Genomic DNA, 16,097 nt, shown 5'->3' on the forward strand with positions numbered 1-16,097 from the left:
AATTGATTCATTAACTTTTCCTCCTCGTGTAGGCACCCTTTCAAGTATTCCTACAGCCTTAACTAGATGGACGGATGAATGTAAAGTGCTGGATGCGGAGAGCATGCACGATTGCGTTGCAGGTAAGAAAACTAAACAGGCTTCATAAAAATGCTGTTTTTCTTCAGTGTGTTGCTTTAAGCAGCACAAAACATCGGGAGCAAATGATTTTAATTTGAAGCTGTGTTAAGAAAACAAAATGAACATTTCATGGCTGTTATGAGCCATGATATCTGCAGCTGGATTGATTGTGGCGTTTTAATTTTTTTATTTTTATTTTTATTTTTTTATTTTTTTGCACGTCAGTAATTAAGCTAGCACTATGGTGCTTTGGACAGCATGTCAAAAAAAATAAATAGAATAAAGCATAGCACAGGGTGAACAAAACCATTATTACTGCTTTCTTTTTTTGCATGATCCATTAAGCATATCCAATTGGCTAGCCCCATCCCATAGTCCCTTATGGATTCTGTTGTACTAAAAACCGACATCTATGGTACTTAATGATTGACCAATGGGGGCAATCATTAAAGTTCAGAAATCTGTTGATCTGATTTGTGGAATGTATTTTTTTTTTTTTTTTTTTTTTAATGTATTTTTTGTGCTTTAACTCTCAAATAACTGAACCTTTTATTTATTCTTTCTGCGTCAGTGGTGAAGGTCCCCATCTTGCAACATCTAGAGAGCCTGCGTGACGAGGAGCTGGAGGAGCGCAGGGAGAAAAGGAGGCGGCAGCTGGCAGAGGAGGAAGAGGCCAAGCAAAACGAGAGGAGCACCTCGGCTGGAGAAGAGGGCAGGGAGCAAACGTTGCAGGTTGGGCGAGAGAGGGGAAGGAGAGGGGCACAGACAGAATGTGACTCTGATGCGCTGATAAAGTAGATCAATATTTAATCAGACCGAGAGCATGGGTTTCAGCCAGACCTAGGGCTGTGCGAGTAATCGAATTTTCAATTTCAATTACGATCGTGATCTCAGACGATTATGAAAACAGAATAATCGAGATAAAACGATTATTGTGCCTTGTTCCCTTTCGCAATGTTCTCGTTTTGTCTTTTTAAAAACCGCACGCCATTCTTCTTTACAGCGGTGCTCTTTCGTCCCTCCCTGAAAGGCCAAACTCGCTCCTCGCAAGGCGGCGGCATTTTTAGTTCAGCTCGAGCCGAGATGTCAGAGAGAATTTGGTTGACAAGAAAGCTAAAACCGTTTCAGCCTAGGAACCCTTGGTCATATGATATAGATGTCTGAATTTCTTTTCCGTCTGTGTCTTCCAGGGAACTACAATAGGAACTGTAAACGGAGCAGCAGAAAACTCAGCAGGTACGCTAATTACTTTTACATTCATGTCCGAAAGTCAGGTTTCCCATGTTACGTTTTAGGTGGTTGTTGTGGTGTGTGTGTGTGTGTGTGTGGGGGGGGGGGGGGGGGGTTTGCAGTGTTATCTAGTTATTTAGATATTTAGAAACCTAAAGTGTAAATTGAAGCCCGTCACCTTACTGCTGCATCCAGGCTAAATCGGCAGTGTGTTGGACCAGTTTTGCCGCGCAAGTCTTTCTGCGTTCTGTGGGATGAGGTAGTAGTTTGTATAGTTTTAGGATCACACCAGATCTGGGAGATAACTATACAGCCTACTGTCTTTCCCACGGCAATCGCTTGTCGACGGAACGAGCCCTCTCCACACCGCCCGTCTCGGCTGAAAGGCTATGAACAAGTCGTTTGTTTGCAACTGGCCAATTTTTCATATTTTCTAACTTGATGTCGTATGATATGGTGTTTGTATAAGTTGTTAGAACCGGTCTTTCTGGCTGTGCTGTGGTGAGGTAGTAAGTTGTGTTGTTGGGGATCAGGATAGCGCAGCCCTTGAAGGAGATAACTATACAACTTACTGCCTTCCTTATTGCAGCCTTCGAGCTCCACGTAACGATGCATGGCGTATCCGACTTGTCTAAAACTTGGCAAACGTAAAGCCAACTCTGAACGTTCCACATATATATATTTCTTGTCTCGAACAGCAGAGGGAGAGCGAGCACAGGGTGGGGTGTCCTCGTGTCTGGATCCGCCCCGCTCCTCTGAGGGCTTTCTCACAGCGCCCCCTTCAGGAGACGTCACCCCCACTGCCCCTCACGAACAGGCTTTGGTTTCATTAGAGACTGCCATCAGTCAGCAAGTACATCAGCCAATTGCAGAGCTCCTGCTGGCTGACTCGCATCCTGATTCTCTTGCGGTGCTGGCAGAGGCAGTACCTCAGCTCTCTGCTCCTGATAGGCCAAACTGTGAAGCAGAAGCCTCTCAGATGGAAATGTCACCTGCCTCCACTGTGGGTGAGAGGGGAGGAGGAGCAGCAGCTTTGGACACAGTTAGAGACGGTAAATTAACTATTAAAGCTTTTATATTTTTAGTTTGTCTTCTCAAGTGTTTCTTGAGGATGAAGTCTGTTTTGTATTTGTTACCTACTGCTGCTCCAAACCGTTTACTCATTTTCAAGAATGCTGTACACCAAGTTTGTTGTGTATTGTTTATTACTCATACGATGGTGAATTTTATTACTTATATCCTCAGTGTTATTTCTATCAGTGGGTTTTTAAAAATTTTTTTGGTGATTGTGATTCCTAAAAAAACTGTCACCACATCTGTCTGTGGTGAAAGGAATAATATATATGCCCTGTCACTTAACACGGTCTGTTCTTATTCCTCAGCCTCTCTGAGCCCGGATATAGCTGAGAATTCTGAACCTGTGCCGGTGGTATCGCAGCTTGAGGGATCACCTATGGATACGAGCAGCCCTGCCTCCGCAACACAGGAGGAGCCTGCCCCAAGTTCAGCACAGGCCAATCACATGTCTCGAGAACTGTCAGGAAGTGGTGAAAGTGGGCTCACGGACAGGCAGACGGATGCAGATACAGGGTAAGCAACCGATATGTTTAAACTCTGTTTACAGGTCATATTTGAATTCTTGATCAGAGGTGGAGCTGAATTTTTATTTATTTATTTATTTGTCCTGCTGTGATGATTCTGAAATGTTACCAATCCTCCTAGCTCAACTTCTGTGTCCTCTCCTGGTGAGACCATGCCTCGGAGTGACAGTGCTGATAGCCAGTCCCAGGCCATCCAAGAGGAGCCCCTACCATCCACCAGCAACGTGGAAGATGATCCACTCGCAGGTGCATGTTTTTTAAATTAACTTCTGGAATTTTCCAGACCTGGAAAATGTTCTTTATATAAGAAGCTTCCAATATTAAAGTGATACAGAATCAATATGGAATATGGAACTTCAAGAAGCCCGCGATGGTAGGTTTGACGTTTCATCGTTTCTTCGCTTTGGTTTCTGCATGCGTAGGAATCAGTCTGCCGGAAGGCGTGGATCCGTCTTTCTTGGCCGCTTTGCCCGAGGACATCCGTCGAGAGGTCCTGCAGAACCAGCTGGGTATTAGACCCCCGTCTCGCCCCTCTGTCTCTTCATCTATGTCCTCCTCAGCAACCGCCGTACTGGGAGGAGGCCCGGGGGTGACTGAAGTCAGCCGTGAATTTCTGGCTGCACTGCCACTTGCCATTCAAGAGGAGGTGAGATACACCGAGCGAATTTGTCTTTGATTGATACTCGATGTTCTGATAAATTAGAAAGAAAAACCTCATAGTTTGGTTTTGTTTTTTGTTTTTTTTAAAGCTTAATTTTCAAATACCTTTGACCAAAATTGATGAAAAAGTGTTGGATTTTGCATAAATGTTAATGTCCAGTGTTTTCCAAGCTGCAGTGTTCTGTTAATAATGTTTGAGTGATTTGATTCCATTATTTTTACATTTTTTTTGTGTGGTCAGGTTTTGGCTCAGCAGAGGGCAGAGCAGCAGCGGCGTGATCAATCCCAGCAGCCGCCTCAGGGAGACCAGCCCCTGGACCCGGTCACATTCATCCAGACGCTGCCGTCTGAGTTGCGGCGCTCTGTTCTGGAGGATATGGAGGACAGTGTGCTGGCAGTCATGCCCCCGGACATCGCGGCCGAGGCTGCGGCGCTGCGCCGGGAACAGGAAGCTCGTCAGAGGCAACTGATGCACGAACGCTTATTTGGCCACAGTTCCTCCTCCGCCCTTTCAGCCATACTGCGCTCACCCGCCTTCACTAGCCGTCTCGGTGGGAACCGCGGCGTGCAATACACTCGCCTGGCTGTGCAGCGAGGCGGAACCTTCCAGATGGGCGGCAGCTCCGGCCACAGTCGGTCAGTATGTAGGGGGTAGGTGGTCATTTTTTAATATTTTTTTTGTCATGTTGTTGTGAATCTCAGCTGTTTACTAATCTGTCATCTGTGAACTTTGCTCGCAGCCCACCTAGCTCTAACGTGGATTCCCTGTTGCGTCTCAGAGGGCGTCTCCTCTTGGACCACGAGGCTCTGTCATGCCTCCTAGTGCTACTGTTTGTGGACGAACCCAAGCTGAACACGAGTAGGCTGCATCGTGTGCTCAGGAACCTGTGCTACCACTCGCAGACACGTGGCTGGGTGATCCGCAGCCTGCTCTCCATCCTTCAGCGCAGCAGCGAGAGCGAGCTCTGTCTGGAGACGGCCCGGCTTGACGAGGCTCGAGGCAAACGCGCACAAGGTCAGGTGTCATCCGGTGCCAGCAAGGCCTCTTCCTCCTCAACCTCAGTGTCCTCTTCCTCTCTGGAGCTGCTGAACCGAGTGGAGTCACGCAGCTCAAGCCAGCTCTCATGGCTGTCCGTGTCCATGGATGCGGCACTGGGCTGTAGGACCAACATCTTCCAGATCCAGCGGGCCTCGGGCCGGAAGCATGCGGACAGACACTCATCAGGGGGAGCCATGAGCTCGGCGGGCCTGGGAGGAGGAGTTTCAGGAACTGGAGCAGGAGTCAGCTGCTCTGGAGGAGGAGGTTCTACAGTGCACATTCACCCACAAGCTGCCCCAGTTGTTTGTCGACATGTACTGGATACCCTTATTCAACTGGCCAAGGTGAGATGTTTGTATTCTATATCTATATTTTAATTCCTGCCCTTAGTCATTGTTATGCTGCTGGTGTAACAAAACCCAGAGTAGGCTCAAAATTTTTATAAGAAAAAAGCAAGTTTAATCCAAAATCTTCTCACACTGTCCTTCACAAAAGTCTTCTGGTCAGCCACCATTTTTCCTACTAAGCTATATATTCCTATATAGATGGATATAAAATTATTTTATCCCCCTCTGTACAGGTTTTCCCCAGTCACTTCACGCAGCAGCGCTGCAAGGACCTTCAGTCATCCTCTTCCTCCTCCGAGTTGGACTCTCGCCTGTGTAGTAGTTCTGCCTCCACAGCCGTAGGAGGCTGCAGATCAGGCGGTGGTAGCCAGACAAATATCTCTTGTACAGCCAACACCCCCTCCTCTACCCACAACTCCCTCAGCTCCTGTACAGGAACCCCACAGTCCTTGGGCATCTCCACTGACTTCTGGGACCTATTAGTCAAGCTGGACAACATGAACGTGAGTCGTAAAGGCAAGGCTTCCATGAAGACCGTGCCTCTGGGGGCACCCGGCGAGGCTGAGGGAGCTCAGTTGAGCTTGGAGGCATCTCCGCTGGGCCAACTGATGAACATGCTATCTCACCCCGTTATCCGCCGCAGCTCTCTGCTTACCGAGAAGCTCCTGCGTCTACTCTCGCTCATCTCGATCGCTCTGCCCGACAACAAGGCCACCGAGGTGCCAGCCGGCCACCCTGTGCCTCAGGTACCCTCTGCTGTTTCTGCAGCTCCCTCGGCTCAGGCTGCTGCCGGATCGGTGGGAACAGCAGCTAACCAGGGCGCAACAGCAGGAACGGTGCCCGCATCTCAACCGGCCTCCACCGCTTCTGCAGTCACAACAACAATCGCTGCAGCTACAGGCACCCCAGCTGGTACGAGGGCTATAGAAGAGAAAGTTGTATATGTTAATTATTTTTATCATTATTATTTTACATATAACTGAAGTTATAATTGTGCATCACAATGATTCCAATTATAATGTCACAGTTACAACATAGTTTTATTACATTTTCATTTCAAATCTACAGGAAACATACTTGTATTTCTTAAAATCTATAGATCTCGAATCAAAACAAGACTGCACTTTAACTGTGAGCGGATCTCGTGATGGATGAACATAAACAAAATCAGACCGTATGCAACCACATGCTGTTTAAAGTGCAACTATTATGGTTTTTCAAATATTACCATTCATGTAGTGCGTTATAGAGCTGTTTGTGAATGTAAAAACATTGCAACCACATGCAACCACATGCTGTTTAAAGTGCAACTATTATGGTTTTTCAAATATTACCATTCATGTAGTGCGTTATAGAGCTGTTTGTGAATGTAAAAACATTGCAACCACATGCAACCACATGCTGTTTAAAGTGCAACTATTATGGTTTTTCAAATATTACCATTCATGTAGTGCGTTATAGAGCTGTTTGTGAATGTAAAAACATCTGCAAAGTTTCACAAATCAAAGCACACGACAAACAGGGTTATTGACTCCCAAAAGAAGGAACCGAGTCTGAAGAGCTGAAACGAGCCGTTAGTGATTCCAGACTTTACTTCCTGTACCTACCTACGTAATTGGGTAATAAAAGACCCGTCTCTGGTCTTCATCAGCTGCTCGCAAACAGACGGAGCGGAAACCCGTTATGGTAGTGGGCGTTTCCTTTGCGACACATGCTGACAGCGGTAGACTAATCACAACAGACTGGGACATCTGACCAATCAGATCAGAATATACTCTCTGAAAGGAGGAGTTTAGAATGAATCCTTTAGAACGGATCATTGTTTAAATTATAAGCACATTTAAAGTGTTTTTTAACCTTGGATACATGTAAATCTATTGCACGAGACAAAATTAGGCACGGTTAAAAAAATAAGTAAATAAATAAAAAAATAACCATAATAGATGTGCTTTAAACATTTGAATGAAGAGCTCCTGATTTAACGCCTCACTAATTTCATAGTTGATTATTTAGCAAAAATTGAAAAACACAGTCGAAATGGGATTCATTATAGACCTATATCATGCTCATTAGTGTTGCTTTTCATTCTAAAATGACCCTGAAATTCTGTGTATATGCACCGAAATAGCCGTGCTGTCTCCATTACATCAATTTATTCAAATGCCTGCCAAGGTGTGTTTTTTTTGCCAAGGTATGATCTGATGGCCGAGGTAAATACATCTGTTCTTGCTGCAGGCAAACAGAAGGCAAGCGGGAGCAGCACAGACGCCGACACCAAGTTGGCCTCCACCGGACTAACGGAGAAACAGCTGCAGCTCTCTGTAGAGGTTTGTGACAATTTACATCCACCCATGCACACACGCTTGACCTTTACATCTAACTTACTAGGTTTCTCTGACCCAGCAACAGCAATGCGATTGAGACCCCTATGTTGTGTTCGTTCTCCACCAGGTGCTGACATCCCACTCGTGTTCAGAGGAGGGCTTGGAGGACGCAGCCAACATCCTCCTGCAGCTGTCTAGAGGGGACAGCCCGACCCGAGACACCGTGCTCAGACTGCTGCTCAGCGGAGCCCGCCACCTAGGCTACACGCTCTGCAAACAAATCGGTTAGTACAGCAGTGCTCTTTAACTCGTTAGCGGCGTAGCTTAAAGTACCCACTTTACACGTCTTGTTTTGTTCGTGTGTTTAGGCACTTTACTGGCGGAGTTGCGGGAGTATAACCTGGAGCAGCAGAAGAGAGCACGGGCTGATGCTCAGTCTCCAGAGGCGGCTCATGAAGACCCCTCCATCACTGCTCGCCTCAAGGGCAAAATGACCAGCAGGTGAGATATTTAGAGCCTAATTTATTTATTTTCTCCCCTGTCAGAGGCCATTCGCAAAGCATATACCTTTACTGCGTTGAAAAGAAAAAAAAAAAGACAGGTATACCTTGCAAAAGATATTGAAACAGAGCAATAAATCCACTTGTAATACGTTAAAATACACAGTGGCATTATTTTTGCCAGCAATATTTTGTAACGAGTTTACTCTGTTCCATTTCCCGAAATGTAATCAAAATAAAGTAATTTAACAAACTGATCATTTAAATGAGTTATCCTGACTAGAATAAAGCAGTTATTGATGTTTGAATGCAGTAACTGTTCCCATGTTAACAAACCTGGCCTTTTTTGTCCCCTAAGCATAATATCCATCCGCCTGTCTTTTAAAAGTAAAAACCGTGTTGACTTCCGCGACTTTTCCTCGCTGTCCCGAGGCACGCCTCCTACATTACAGCTCGAAAAACGCCGACATCCTCTAGCCAGAAACATCACTGTAGGACTGCGCTGACTAAACTCCCAATGACCTGCTTGCAGGTTCGACGGATCCGAGAGCGTGGTGATCGTGGCCGCTCAGAAGCGTACGTTGGGTGGCCGGGAGCTCCAGCTGCCCTGCATGAGCTCACTTACCTCTAAGACCTCCACGCAGAAATTCTTCCTGCGAGTGCTACAGGTCATCATCCAGCTGAGGGAGGACACGCGCCGCGCCAACAAGAAGGCCAAGCAGACTGGAAGACTGAGTGAGTGAGAGTAAACATGCGGGGAAACGGAAATTTACACCGTTAAAGGTTAAAGACGTTGGACGGTTGTCCAGAGTGTTAAGTACAAATACCGCTGCCATTGCTAGACCCTTGAACCAAAGCCGTACCCTCAACTCATAAGCTGTATAAATGAGAAAGGTAAGTCGCCCTGGATAAGGGCATTTGCCAAATACTATAAATGTAAATGTAAAGCCAATTAAACATGTGACTTTTCTAATTAGGTTCTTATTGGTTTAGAAACGTTTCATTCATATTATATGTTTACACTTATTTCATTTTCTAAGTATTCATTTGGTAGACACTTTTATCCGAGGTGACTTACTTACTTAACTGAACTGAGCAATTAATTAAAAGTTAAGGGCTATGCCATAGGGTCCAACGGTGACAGCTTGGCAGTACCTTAATTCTAACTCTGAATATTCTGATCAGTAGTCCAGATACTGATTTACTGAACCAGCACTGCTGTAGTAATCTCCCACAAAACAAACATAGTCTAAGTGATTAAGGCGTACCTAAGTACTTATCGTCTCAGGTCTAGCTCTGATGTGTAGTAACAGATCTGCGGGTTCTGACTCTAATATCGATTGTGTGTGCTGTCTGCTCTGTACTTGCAGGTTCCAGTAGTCTGAGCTCTACCAGTAGCATTCAGGCTGCAGTTCGCCAACTGGAAGCCGAAGCAGACGCCATTATTCAGATGGTGAGAGAGGGGCAGCGGGCACGCCGCCTCCAGCAGGCTGCCCCGCCCTCTGCGTCCTCCTCCTCCTCCTCCTCCTCCACTTCCGCTGTCGCTGCTTCTGGATCGTCTGTTGCGGCTGGCCATGTCCCCAGCACTGCTGCAAGCAGCAACCCGCCTGCCAGCTCTGCCACGGTTAGCATGGGCCGCATTTATAGCAGGCACACTGCCACTCACACTACTCGCCACATCACGTAACACCTTAGTATGCAGATGGAATAATAATTGAGCCGGAAAATTGGACTAAAAATGTTTTCGTTTGTGGTCAGGAATAAAAACATATATTTTAGCAAAAATATTTAGTAAAACTCGACAGTGCTGTGTAACATTTGATTATCGCCCACCTCGAGTACAGCAGTCTATATACACAAGGGGTTCTCGAACGTTCTGCAGCCAGGGATCCAATTAACTCTTAACGTAAATGTCACGGCCTTCCTCAGCACAGATTTATTTTTTTGCTTGTTTTATGAAGATAATCCAAAACATAATAATACTTTGGCTATTCATTTGAGCCATAGAGCTTTTATTTAATTTTCAATTTTTTTTTGGGTTATTTATTTTTATTCGTTCCACTCACGGAGCACATTTTTATTAAAATTGCCATTATATTCGAGACATCGTTTATAGGCTGACCTTGTTTGCGGGTTATCGAGGTTTGGATTAAACGTTGAATTCGTGTGAACAGTCAAACAGGATAATAACTACAACACTCGAAAATAACTCTAAGTCTGACAGTGATGGATTGTGATTTTCACCACTGTACGAAAATGTTTAAAATCATGGACTTCCTGGCTATGCTTCACGGACCCCACTTTGAGAACCACTTCTATGCACCTACGAGTGTTCTGTATGGTTCGTACACCAGATTGATGTTTCCTACCACGTTCCTGCCTCCACCCACGGTTAATTGCTCTTATTCCACCACACGACTCTGCGGTCTGTTCCACACGTTTTCTTAAACGTTCACTGCATCGTACATGCAAAAGCAACCGACGGCCTGGTGTTTGTGTACGTGTTATGGCTTTTGTGGTGTTCTGAATTTTGAATGTGCTTTCAGCTTCCCAGTCTTGCGTGTTGATTTTTGGCTGGCTTTTATGGCTGAGTGCTTTGGCCCCCGCCCCAGCACCTCTCCTGATCGTTTCCCTTTAATGCATGGTGCCCTCACTAAGGATGTACACCGTTGTTAACATTAAATCCATCCACGTTCCCTTATTAAACATGCTTCTTTTTTTTTATGTGGAATCTCATCTTGTTCTGTTTTTTTTATTTTTTTTATTTTTTAATTATCTGGTCTAGTCGGAGATGCATTCGGCGGCAGAGCCCCCAGCAGCACAGAGGGATGACTCTCCCATGGATGTGGACCAGCCCTCGCCTCTGGAGCAGGACCAGGCCCCATCAGGTGAGTTTTTCCACTGCATTGGGTGAAATCTAACCAACATTTCAGGGCAGTACCCTTTCATGTTTTCCGTTGAATGAGGACATTCTGTTGTATGGTTATAAATTTAGGCAGTGGCTTTAGAATTCATTTATTAGAATTTAATTCTACTATTACCTGATTTAGTTGTTTGTGGTTTTAGAAAAAAACAAAAAGGTAAAGTTTAAGGAACTTATGTTCAGGTGAGGAGCCCAGTAGTCAGCAGGAGCAGGAGGAGCGGCTACCCGACTTGCCACTGCTGAGCGAGCAGCTCTTGTTGGACGAGCTGTGGGACATGCTGGGCGAGTGCCTCAAAGAGCTGGAGGAGTCACACGATCAGCATGCCGTTCTGGGTAAACACAAAGCACCGTACACGCCTTACTTACGAAATAACGTAAGCAGATTTTTTTAATTCGCACTGCGATTTGTTTTCAAAGTCTTGCAGCCGGCAGTGGAGGCCTTCTTTCTGGTGCATGCTACAGAGCGCGAGAGCAAACCGCCCGTGCGAGACACTCGAGAGAGCCAATTGTCCCACATCAAAGACGAGCCGCCTCCGCTCTCCCCCGCCCCGCTCACACCCGCCACCCCGTCGTCGCTCGACCCGTTCTTCTCCCGAGAGCCGTCCTCCATGCACATCTCCTCCAACTTGCCTCCAGACACCCAAAAGTTTCTCCGTTTCGCTGGTAAGTTCAGCACGTACATCACGGCGATATCAATCAGAGCTTATCCCGAATGTCCTGTTGAGAGGGGGGAAACAAGAACTTACAGGTCAGCTCTTCCTAGAAAGTGTTATCTTCATTTCCTTTTATATATTTGTTCAGCGAGGATTTTGGTTGTTTTTTTTTCTTTTCCTCACTCGCATTGTTTTAAGTTCTGCTGTGAACCGTGTAGCAGAGGAGACTGGATTTGTCAGAATACAAAAAAAGAAGGAAAAAAAACCTTTTTAAATGTTCTTTGTGCTAACTGTCACGTCTAATAATCACTGATCATCGATGGTTATTGTTATAATGATGAGCTCGCTTTTTTTCGCTTTCTGAAACAGAGACCCACAGAACCGTGCTTAACCAGATCCTGCGCCAGTCCACCACACACCTGGCTGACGGCCCCTTTGCTGTCCTGGTGGACTACATTCGTATTCTTGACTTTGATGTCAAGCGCAAGTAAGTCACCAATGCCTCTGCTCTGTAGTGGTTTTCCCGCAGGCTCTGGTCTTTGGGCTAATGTGTGTGTGTGTGTGTGTGTGCGCGCGCGCCTCAGGTATTTCCGTCAGGAACTGGAGCGCCTGGATGAGGGTCTGAGGAAGGAGGACATGGCTGTTCATGTGAGGAGAGACCATGTCTTTGAGGACTCCTACAGAGAGCTGCACCGCAAGAGCCCAGAGGACATGAAGAACAGACTGTGAGTGCTTAATTAGGGAGCTGCTCTATTAAACTTCACTAATTACTGAGCAAACAACTGTATTATTCCAGTGTGTTTCATAACCCGAGAGAACACACACACACCAAATCCCATATGAAGAATAACTTCTTGAACTCGCTCTTGCTCACACCGCTCTTTTTGAACTCCTTCAGGTACATTGTGTTTGAAGGGGAAGAGGGGCAGGATGCTGGTGGTCTGTTGAGAGAGTGGTACATGATCATCTCCAGAGAAATGTTTAACCCCATGTACGCTCTGTTCCGCACGTCACCCGGAGACCGGGTCACCTACACCATCAACCCGTCTTCTCACTGCAATCCCAACCATCTCAGCTATTTCAAATTTGTGGGGCGCGTGGTGGCCAAGGCTGTGTACGATAACCGACTGCTGGAGTGCTACTTCACACGCAGCTTCTACAAACACATCCTGGGGAAGAGCGTTAGGTAGACTGGTTTCACTTCATAATAAACGTTTCACTGTTTTACTCAAAAACATGGGTTTTTTTAAAAAACTTTTTTACTATTCTTGGATGACTGATTCTAATTACACAGTTTGGTATTTAAGTCATAATTGTTAACATGAAATATCACACTAAGCCATACATATTTTATTTTTGTACACGTTTTACATTTTCGGGTGTTCGACTGCTACTTGGACTATGAGTGTAGAATTTTCATTAACAAAACAGTTTCGTTGCACCCACTAGCCTCGTGTTACGGCTAAGCCGCCATGTTGATATTTTCCGTAGGTACACCGACATGGAGAGTGAGGATTATCCTTTCTTCCAAGGCCTGGTCTACCTGCTGGAGAACGACGTGTCCACACTGGGCTATGAGCTGACATTCAGCACTGAGGTACTGCTTATAAAAACCTGATGACTGAAACGTTTGAAATCGGTGTTGTAGACAAAAATGTAATTGTGCCAACGTATTCATTTCTTTCATTAGAAAACTAACATTTTATTTACAAATTTTTGTTTTTTAAACCGATGGCTTGGAGGGAAATATTTTCCGAAAAGCAGCCAATAAGTGTCCAGCGTAGGTGGGAACTCCTTTAATACTGTTTAAAAAGCATCTCGGTGAAATTCCTCAAGAAATAAAGAAAAGAAAAAAAGAAAAAGTGTCTAAACTTTTGACCGGTAGTGTATGTAGACACCGATACCACTGGGTATTTAGATGGACTCATTCATTTCCTTTTCTTTTGCAGGTTCAGGAGTTTGGAGTGTGTGAGGTGAGGGATCTAAAGCCCAACGGGGCCAACATCCTGGTGACTGAAGAGAACAAGAAGGAGTATGTGCACCTGGTCTGCCAGATGAAGATGACCGGTGAGCTTTGCATCCGCAACACTGGCGTCAGCACATTTCTGCAGGTTTTCAGCGAATCAGGAAGCGTGATCAGAACCCTGCGTATAAAATCTGTATAACCTAATTACGGATTTGCTTTCTCCTGTTGCGGCCGAAGGTGCGATTCGTAAACAGCTGGCAGCCTTTCTGGAGGGCTTCTATGAGATCATCCCCAAGAGGCTCATCTCTATCTTCACAGAGCAGGAGCTGGAGCTGCTCATCTCAGGCCTACCGAACATCGACATCGACGATCTTAAGGCCAATACTGAGTACCACAAGTACCAGTCCAGCTCTATCCAAGTAGGTCTACGCATTCAGGGTTTAGACTGCAGCAGCTTGTTGGTAGTAGAGCTGTCGAATCGATTCACTTTGCAATTATGAAATAAGATTATGAGATGGAATGCAGTAGAGAACAGGAACCGCGCCATTAAAAACTGGTAAGTTGAGACGAATATCAATTGGAGTAAAATCTGGTTCTGTTATGCGTGCTAAGCTGATGAGATTTACTTCTCAGAGTCGAATTTACAAGCAAATTATAGTTCAAGAGGCAAATAATAATAATTATATATTCTCAGCAAATGTGTAAATTGATGGGTCATCCACCCTAAATTTGCGAGCTGGGTAGTTCAGGAGTTAATCTCTGTCTGTGTGTGCAGATCCAGTGGTTCTGGCGGGCACTGCGCTCCTTTGACCAGGCAGACCGTGCCAAGTTTCTGCAGTTTGTCACAGGCACGTCCAAAGTGCCTCTGCAGGGCTTCGCCGCACTGGAGGGTATGAACGGCATCCAGAAGTTTCAGATTCACCGCGATGACCGCTCCACCGACCGCCTGCCGTCTGCACACACTTGGTAAGCTTTTTTTAAAAAAAAATCATGTATAGGCCATACAGACAAAAATCAATGAGATTTTTATGAGAGCAAGTTGTTGTAGCTCTCGTACTTTTTAAAAAAAAAAAAAAAATCTTCCAACGACGTCTATGATGAACATTTTATGGTGACAGCTCTGAAAACTATTGATGCATGTTCATCATTTGAGGTGAAATTGTTAACGGCCTTGTGGTCCGTCTCCTCTTCACAGCTTTAACCAGCTGGATCTCCCAGCCTACGAGAGCTACGAGAAGTTGAGACACATGCTGCTGCTGGCCATTCAGGAATGCTCAGAGGGCTTCGGACTGGCCTAAGGACTTTCCTCAATCCGATACGCGTGCACACACCCGACACTGATTTAGACTCGCATAACGTTAACTTATGACACACACAAACATATTCACACTATCGTAGAGACGGCCAAGACCTACTTCTTTCTAATCCATGTAAAAGGACGACCGAGCAAGCGAGCGAGACAGGTGTATCGACATTGCCTACTACACACAAAGCCTCTCATTGACACACAGAACTGTATTTTTTTTGGTATATTTGTGTGTCTCCCATCCTAATTAAAAATGCCGGCCTGAGACAGTCTTGGAGGATTTACATGGACTAATACAAAGACATTTTCCCATTTAGTTTGTTTTCTCTGTTTAAAAAAAAAAAAAAAAAAAGGAAAAAAAAAAAAGGTTTGGGAGTTTATTGTTTAATCAGTTTTGTTTCTCTCTGGCTGTTAAAATAAGAAGGTTGCTTGTGTGTGTGAAAAGGTTGGTTATAAAAGTTCAGGGTGGTATGGAGAAGATTGATTTGTCCTCTGTTGCTAATGTGTGACCTCACTAGCTTTGAAAATGGGAAGCGAGGGGGAAGGGGGCTGGAGTTTAGAGTTTGATGAACTTGCAAACAAAAAAATGCAGGGACTTTTCAAAGATGACATTTTTAGGCAACTTTTGTGGTATTTTTGGGATGGATCACAAAGAGATTAGCGAAAGTGAAGGACTGATGAGGACCACGCGCCTTCTGACGTGGTTATATGACTGCTGAAACAGCAGCTAAACAGAGAATAAATTGCTACATAAATAAATGCATAAAATGGATATCATTGTGTCTACTAAAATTGTTTTAACCTGTAGGTTTGATTGCGCATCACATACTTTCACAAATTACAGGTAAAAGCACACTCGATTAAAAATTTCTTTGTATAGCACATCTTAACCATAGACCTTGTCACTAAGCAGCTTTATAGAAATCCTGAGCTAGATTCAGATCCTCACTGAGCAGCACACCAGAGAAACCTCGAGCGGAACTAGACGCAAAGGGAACCCATCTACGACTGGGAGACACCCGATACTGCTCTGTGTTCCTCTCGGGTAGGTCAAAGTTGAAACCGTTCCCGGACAGGAGGTTTGTCTTTTAAAGTTTCCTTTTTGTTGATGTGAGCTGTCTCGTTTGACGTTATGCTTATATGCGAGGAGATTTTACTTTTAGGCGAGTTCAGACATTCGATTTTAAATATTTTGTAGGGAAAATGTGTCGATCTAAATGATGTACTCAAAACATCTCTTCAGTATTTTCTGCCATTTGAGACCGCTTTAGTTTGTTCAGTTTGCGTTACGTTGTGCTACACTGCTTTTACCCCTTTTTTTTTTTGGCAGTGTTTCTGAGAGATGGTCACAGCCACGCCCCTGGATACATGTGGCATATGCGTGGTGTGTACTTGTTGCAGAGCTGACCAACATTTTATGCTGCCATG

General features: G+C 45.1%; 1 protein-coding gene across 12 annotated transcripts in view; it reads left to right on the forward strand.

Moving 5' to 3' along the window:
• huwe1 (HECT, UBA and WWE domain containing E3 ubiquitin protein ligase 1) overlaps positions 1–15,441 on the forward strand; it is a 52,690-nt gene extending 37,249 nt beyond the window's left edge. For 8 of the 12 annotated variants that reach the window (XM_017487014.3, XM_017487023.3, XM_017487021.3 and 5 more), the window contains 26 exons: positions 33–122; positions 692–852; positions 1,311–1,356; positions 2,049–2,402; positions 2,733–2,940; positions 3,073–3,197; positions 3,374–3,597; positions 3,853–4,262; positions 4,352–4,994; positions 5,231–5,909; positions 7,233–7,324; positions 7,449–7,605; positions 7,690–7,822; positions 8,354–8,556; positions 9,192–9,445; positions 10,607–10,709; positions 10,928–11,077; positions 11,162–11,407; positions 11,767–11,884; positions 11,982–12,122; positions 12,296–12,583; positions 12,889–12,994; positions 13,347–13,464; positions 13,601–13,782; positions 14,139–14,329; positions 14,559–15,441. In XM_017487014.3, coding sequence (XP_017342503.1) covers positions 33–122; positions 692–852; positions 1,311–1,356; positions 2,049–2,402; positions 2,733–2,940; positions 3,073–3,197; positions 3,374–3,597; positions 3,853–4,262; positions 4,352–4,994; positions 5,231–5,909; positions 7,233–7,324; positions 7,449–7,605; positions 7,690–7,822; positions 8,354–8,556; positions 9,192–9,445; positions 10,607–10,709; positions 10,928–11,077; positions 11,162–11,407; positions 11,767–11,884; positions 11,982–12,122; positions 12,296–12,583; positions 12,889–12,994; positions 13,347–13,464; positions 13,601–13,782; positions 14,139–14,329; positions 14,559–14,661 — 5,525 coding nt within the window. In that variant the 3' untranslated portion in view covers positions 14,662–15,441. The remainder of the gene's footprint in view (positions 1–32; positions 123–691; positions 853–1,310; positions 1,357–2,048; positions 2,403–2,732; positions 2,941–3,072; positions 3,198–3,373; positions 3,598–3,852; positions 4,263–4,351; positions 4,995–5,230; positions 5,910–7,232; positions 7,325–7,448; positions 7,606–7,689; positions 7,823–8,353; positions 8,557–9,191; positions 9,446–10,606; positions 10,710–10,927; positions 11,078–11,161; positions 11,408–11,766; positions 11,885–11,981; positions 12,123–12,295; positions 12,584–12,888; positions 12,995–13,346; positions 13,465–13,600; positions 13,783–14,138; positions 14,330–14,558) is intronic. The other 4 variants (XM_017487020.3, XM_017487025.3, XM_017487024.3 and 1 more) reach the window with 3 other exon arrangements.
• Positions 15,442–16,097: the final 656 nt, after the last annotated feature.

This window comes from Ictalurus punctatus, chromosome 15, assembly GCF_001660625.3.
Source record: "Ictalurus punctatus breed USDA103 chromosome 15, Coco_2.0, whole genome shotgun sequence".
NCBI classification, from domain to species: Eukaryota; Metazoa; Chordata; class Actinopteri; order Siluriformes; family Ictaluridae; genus Ictalurus; species Ictalurus punctatus.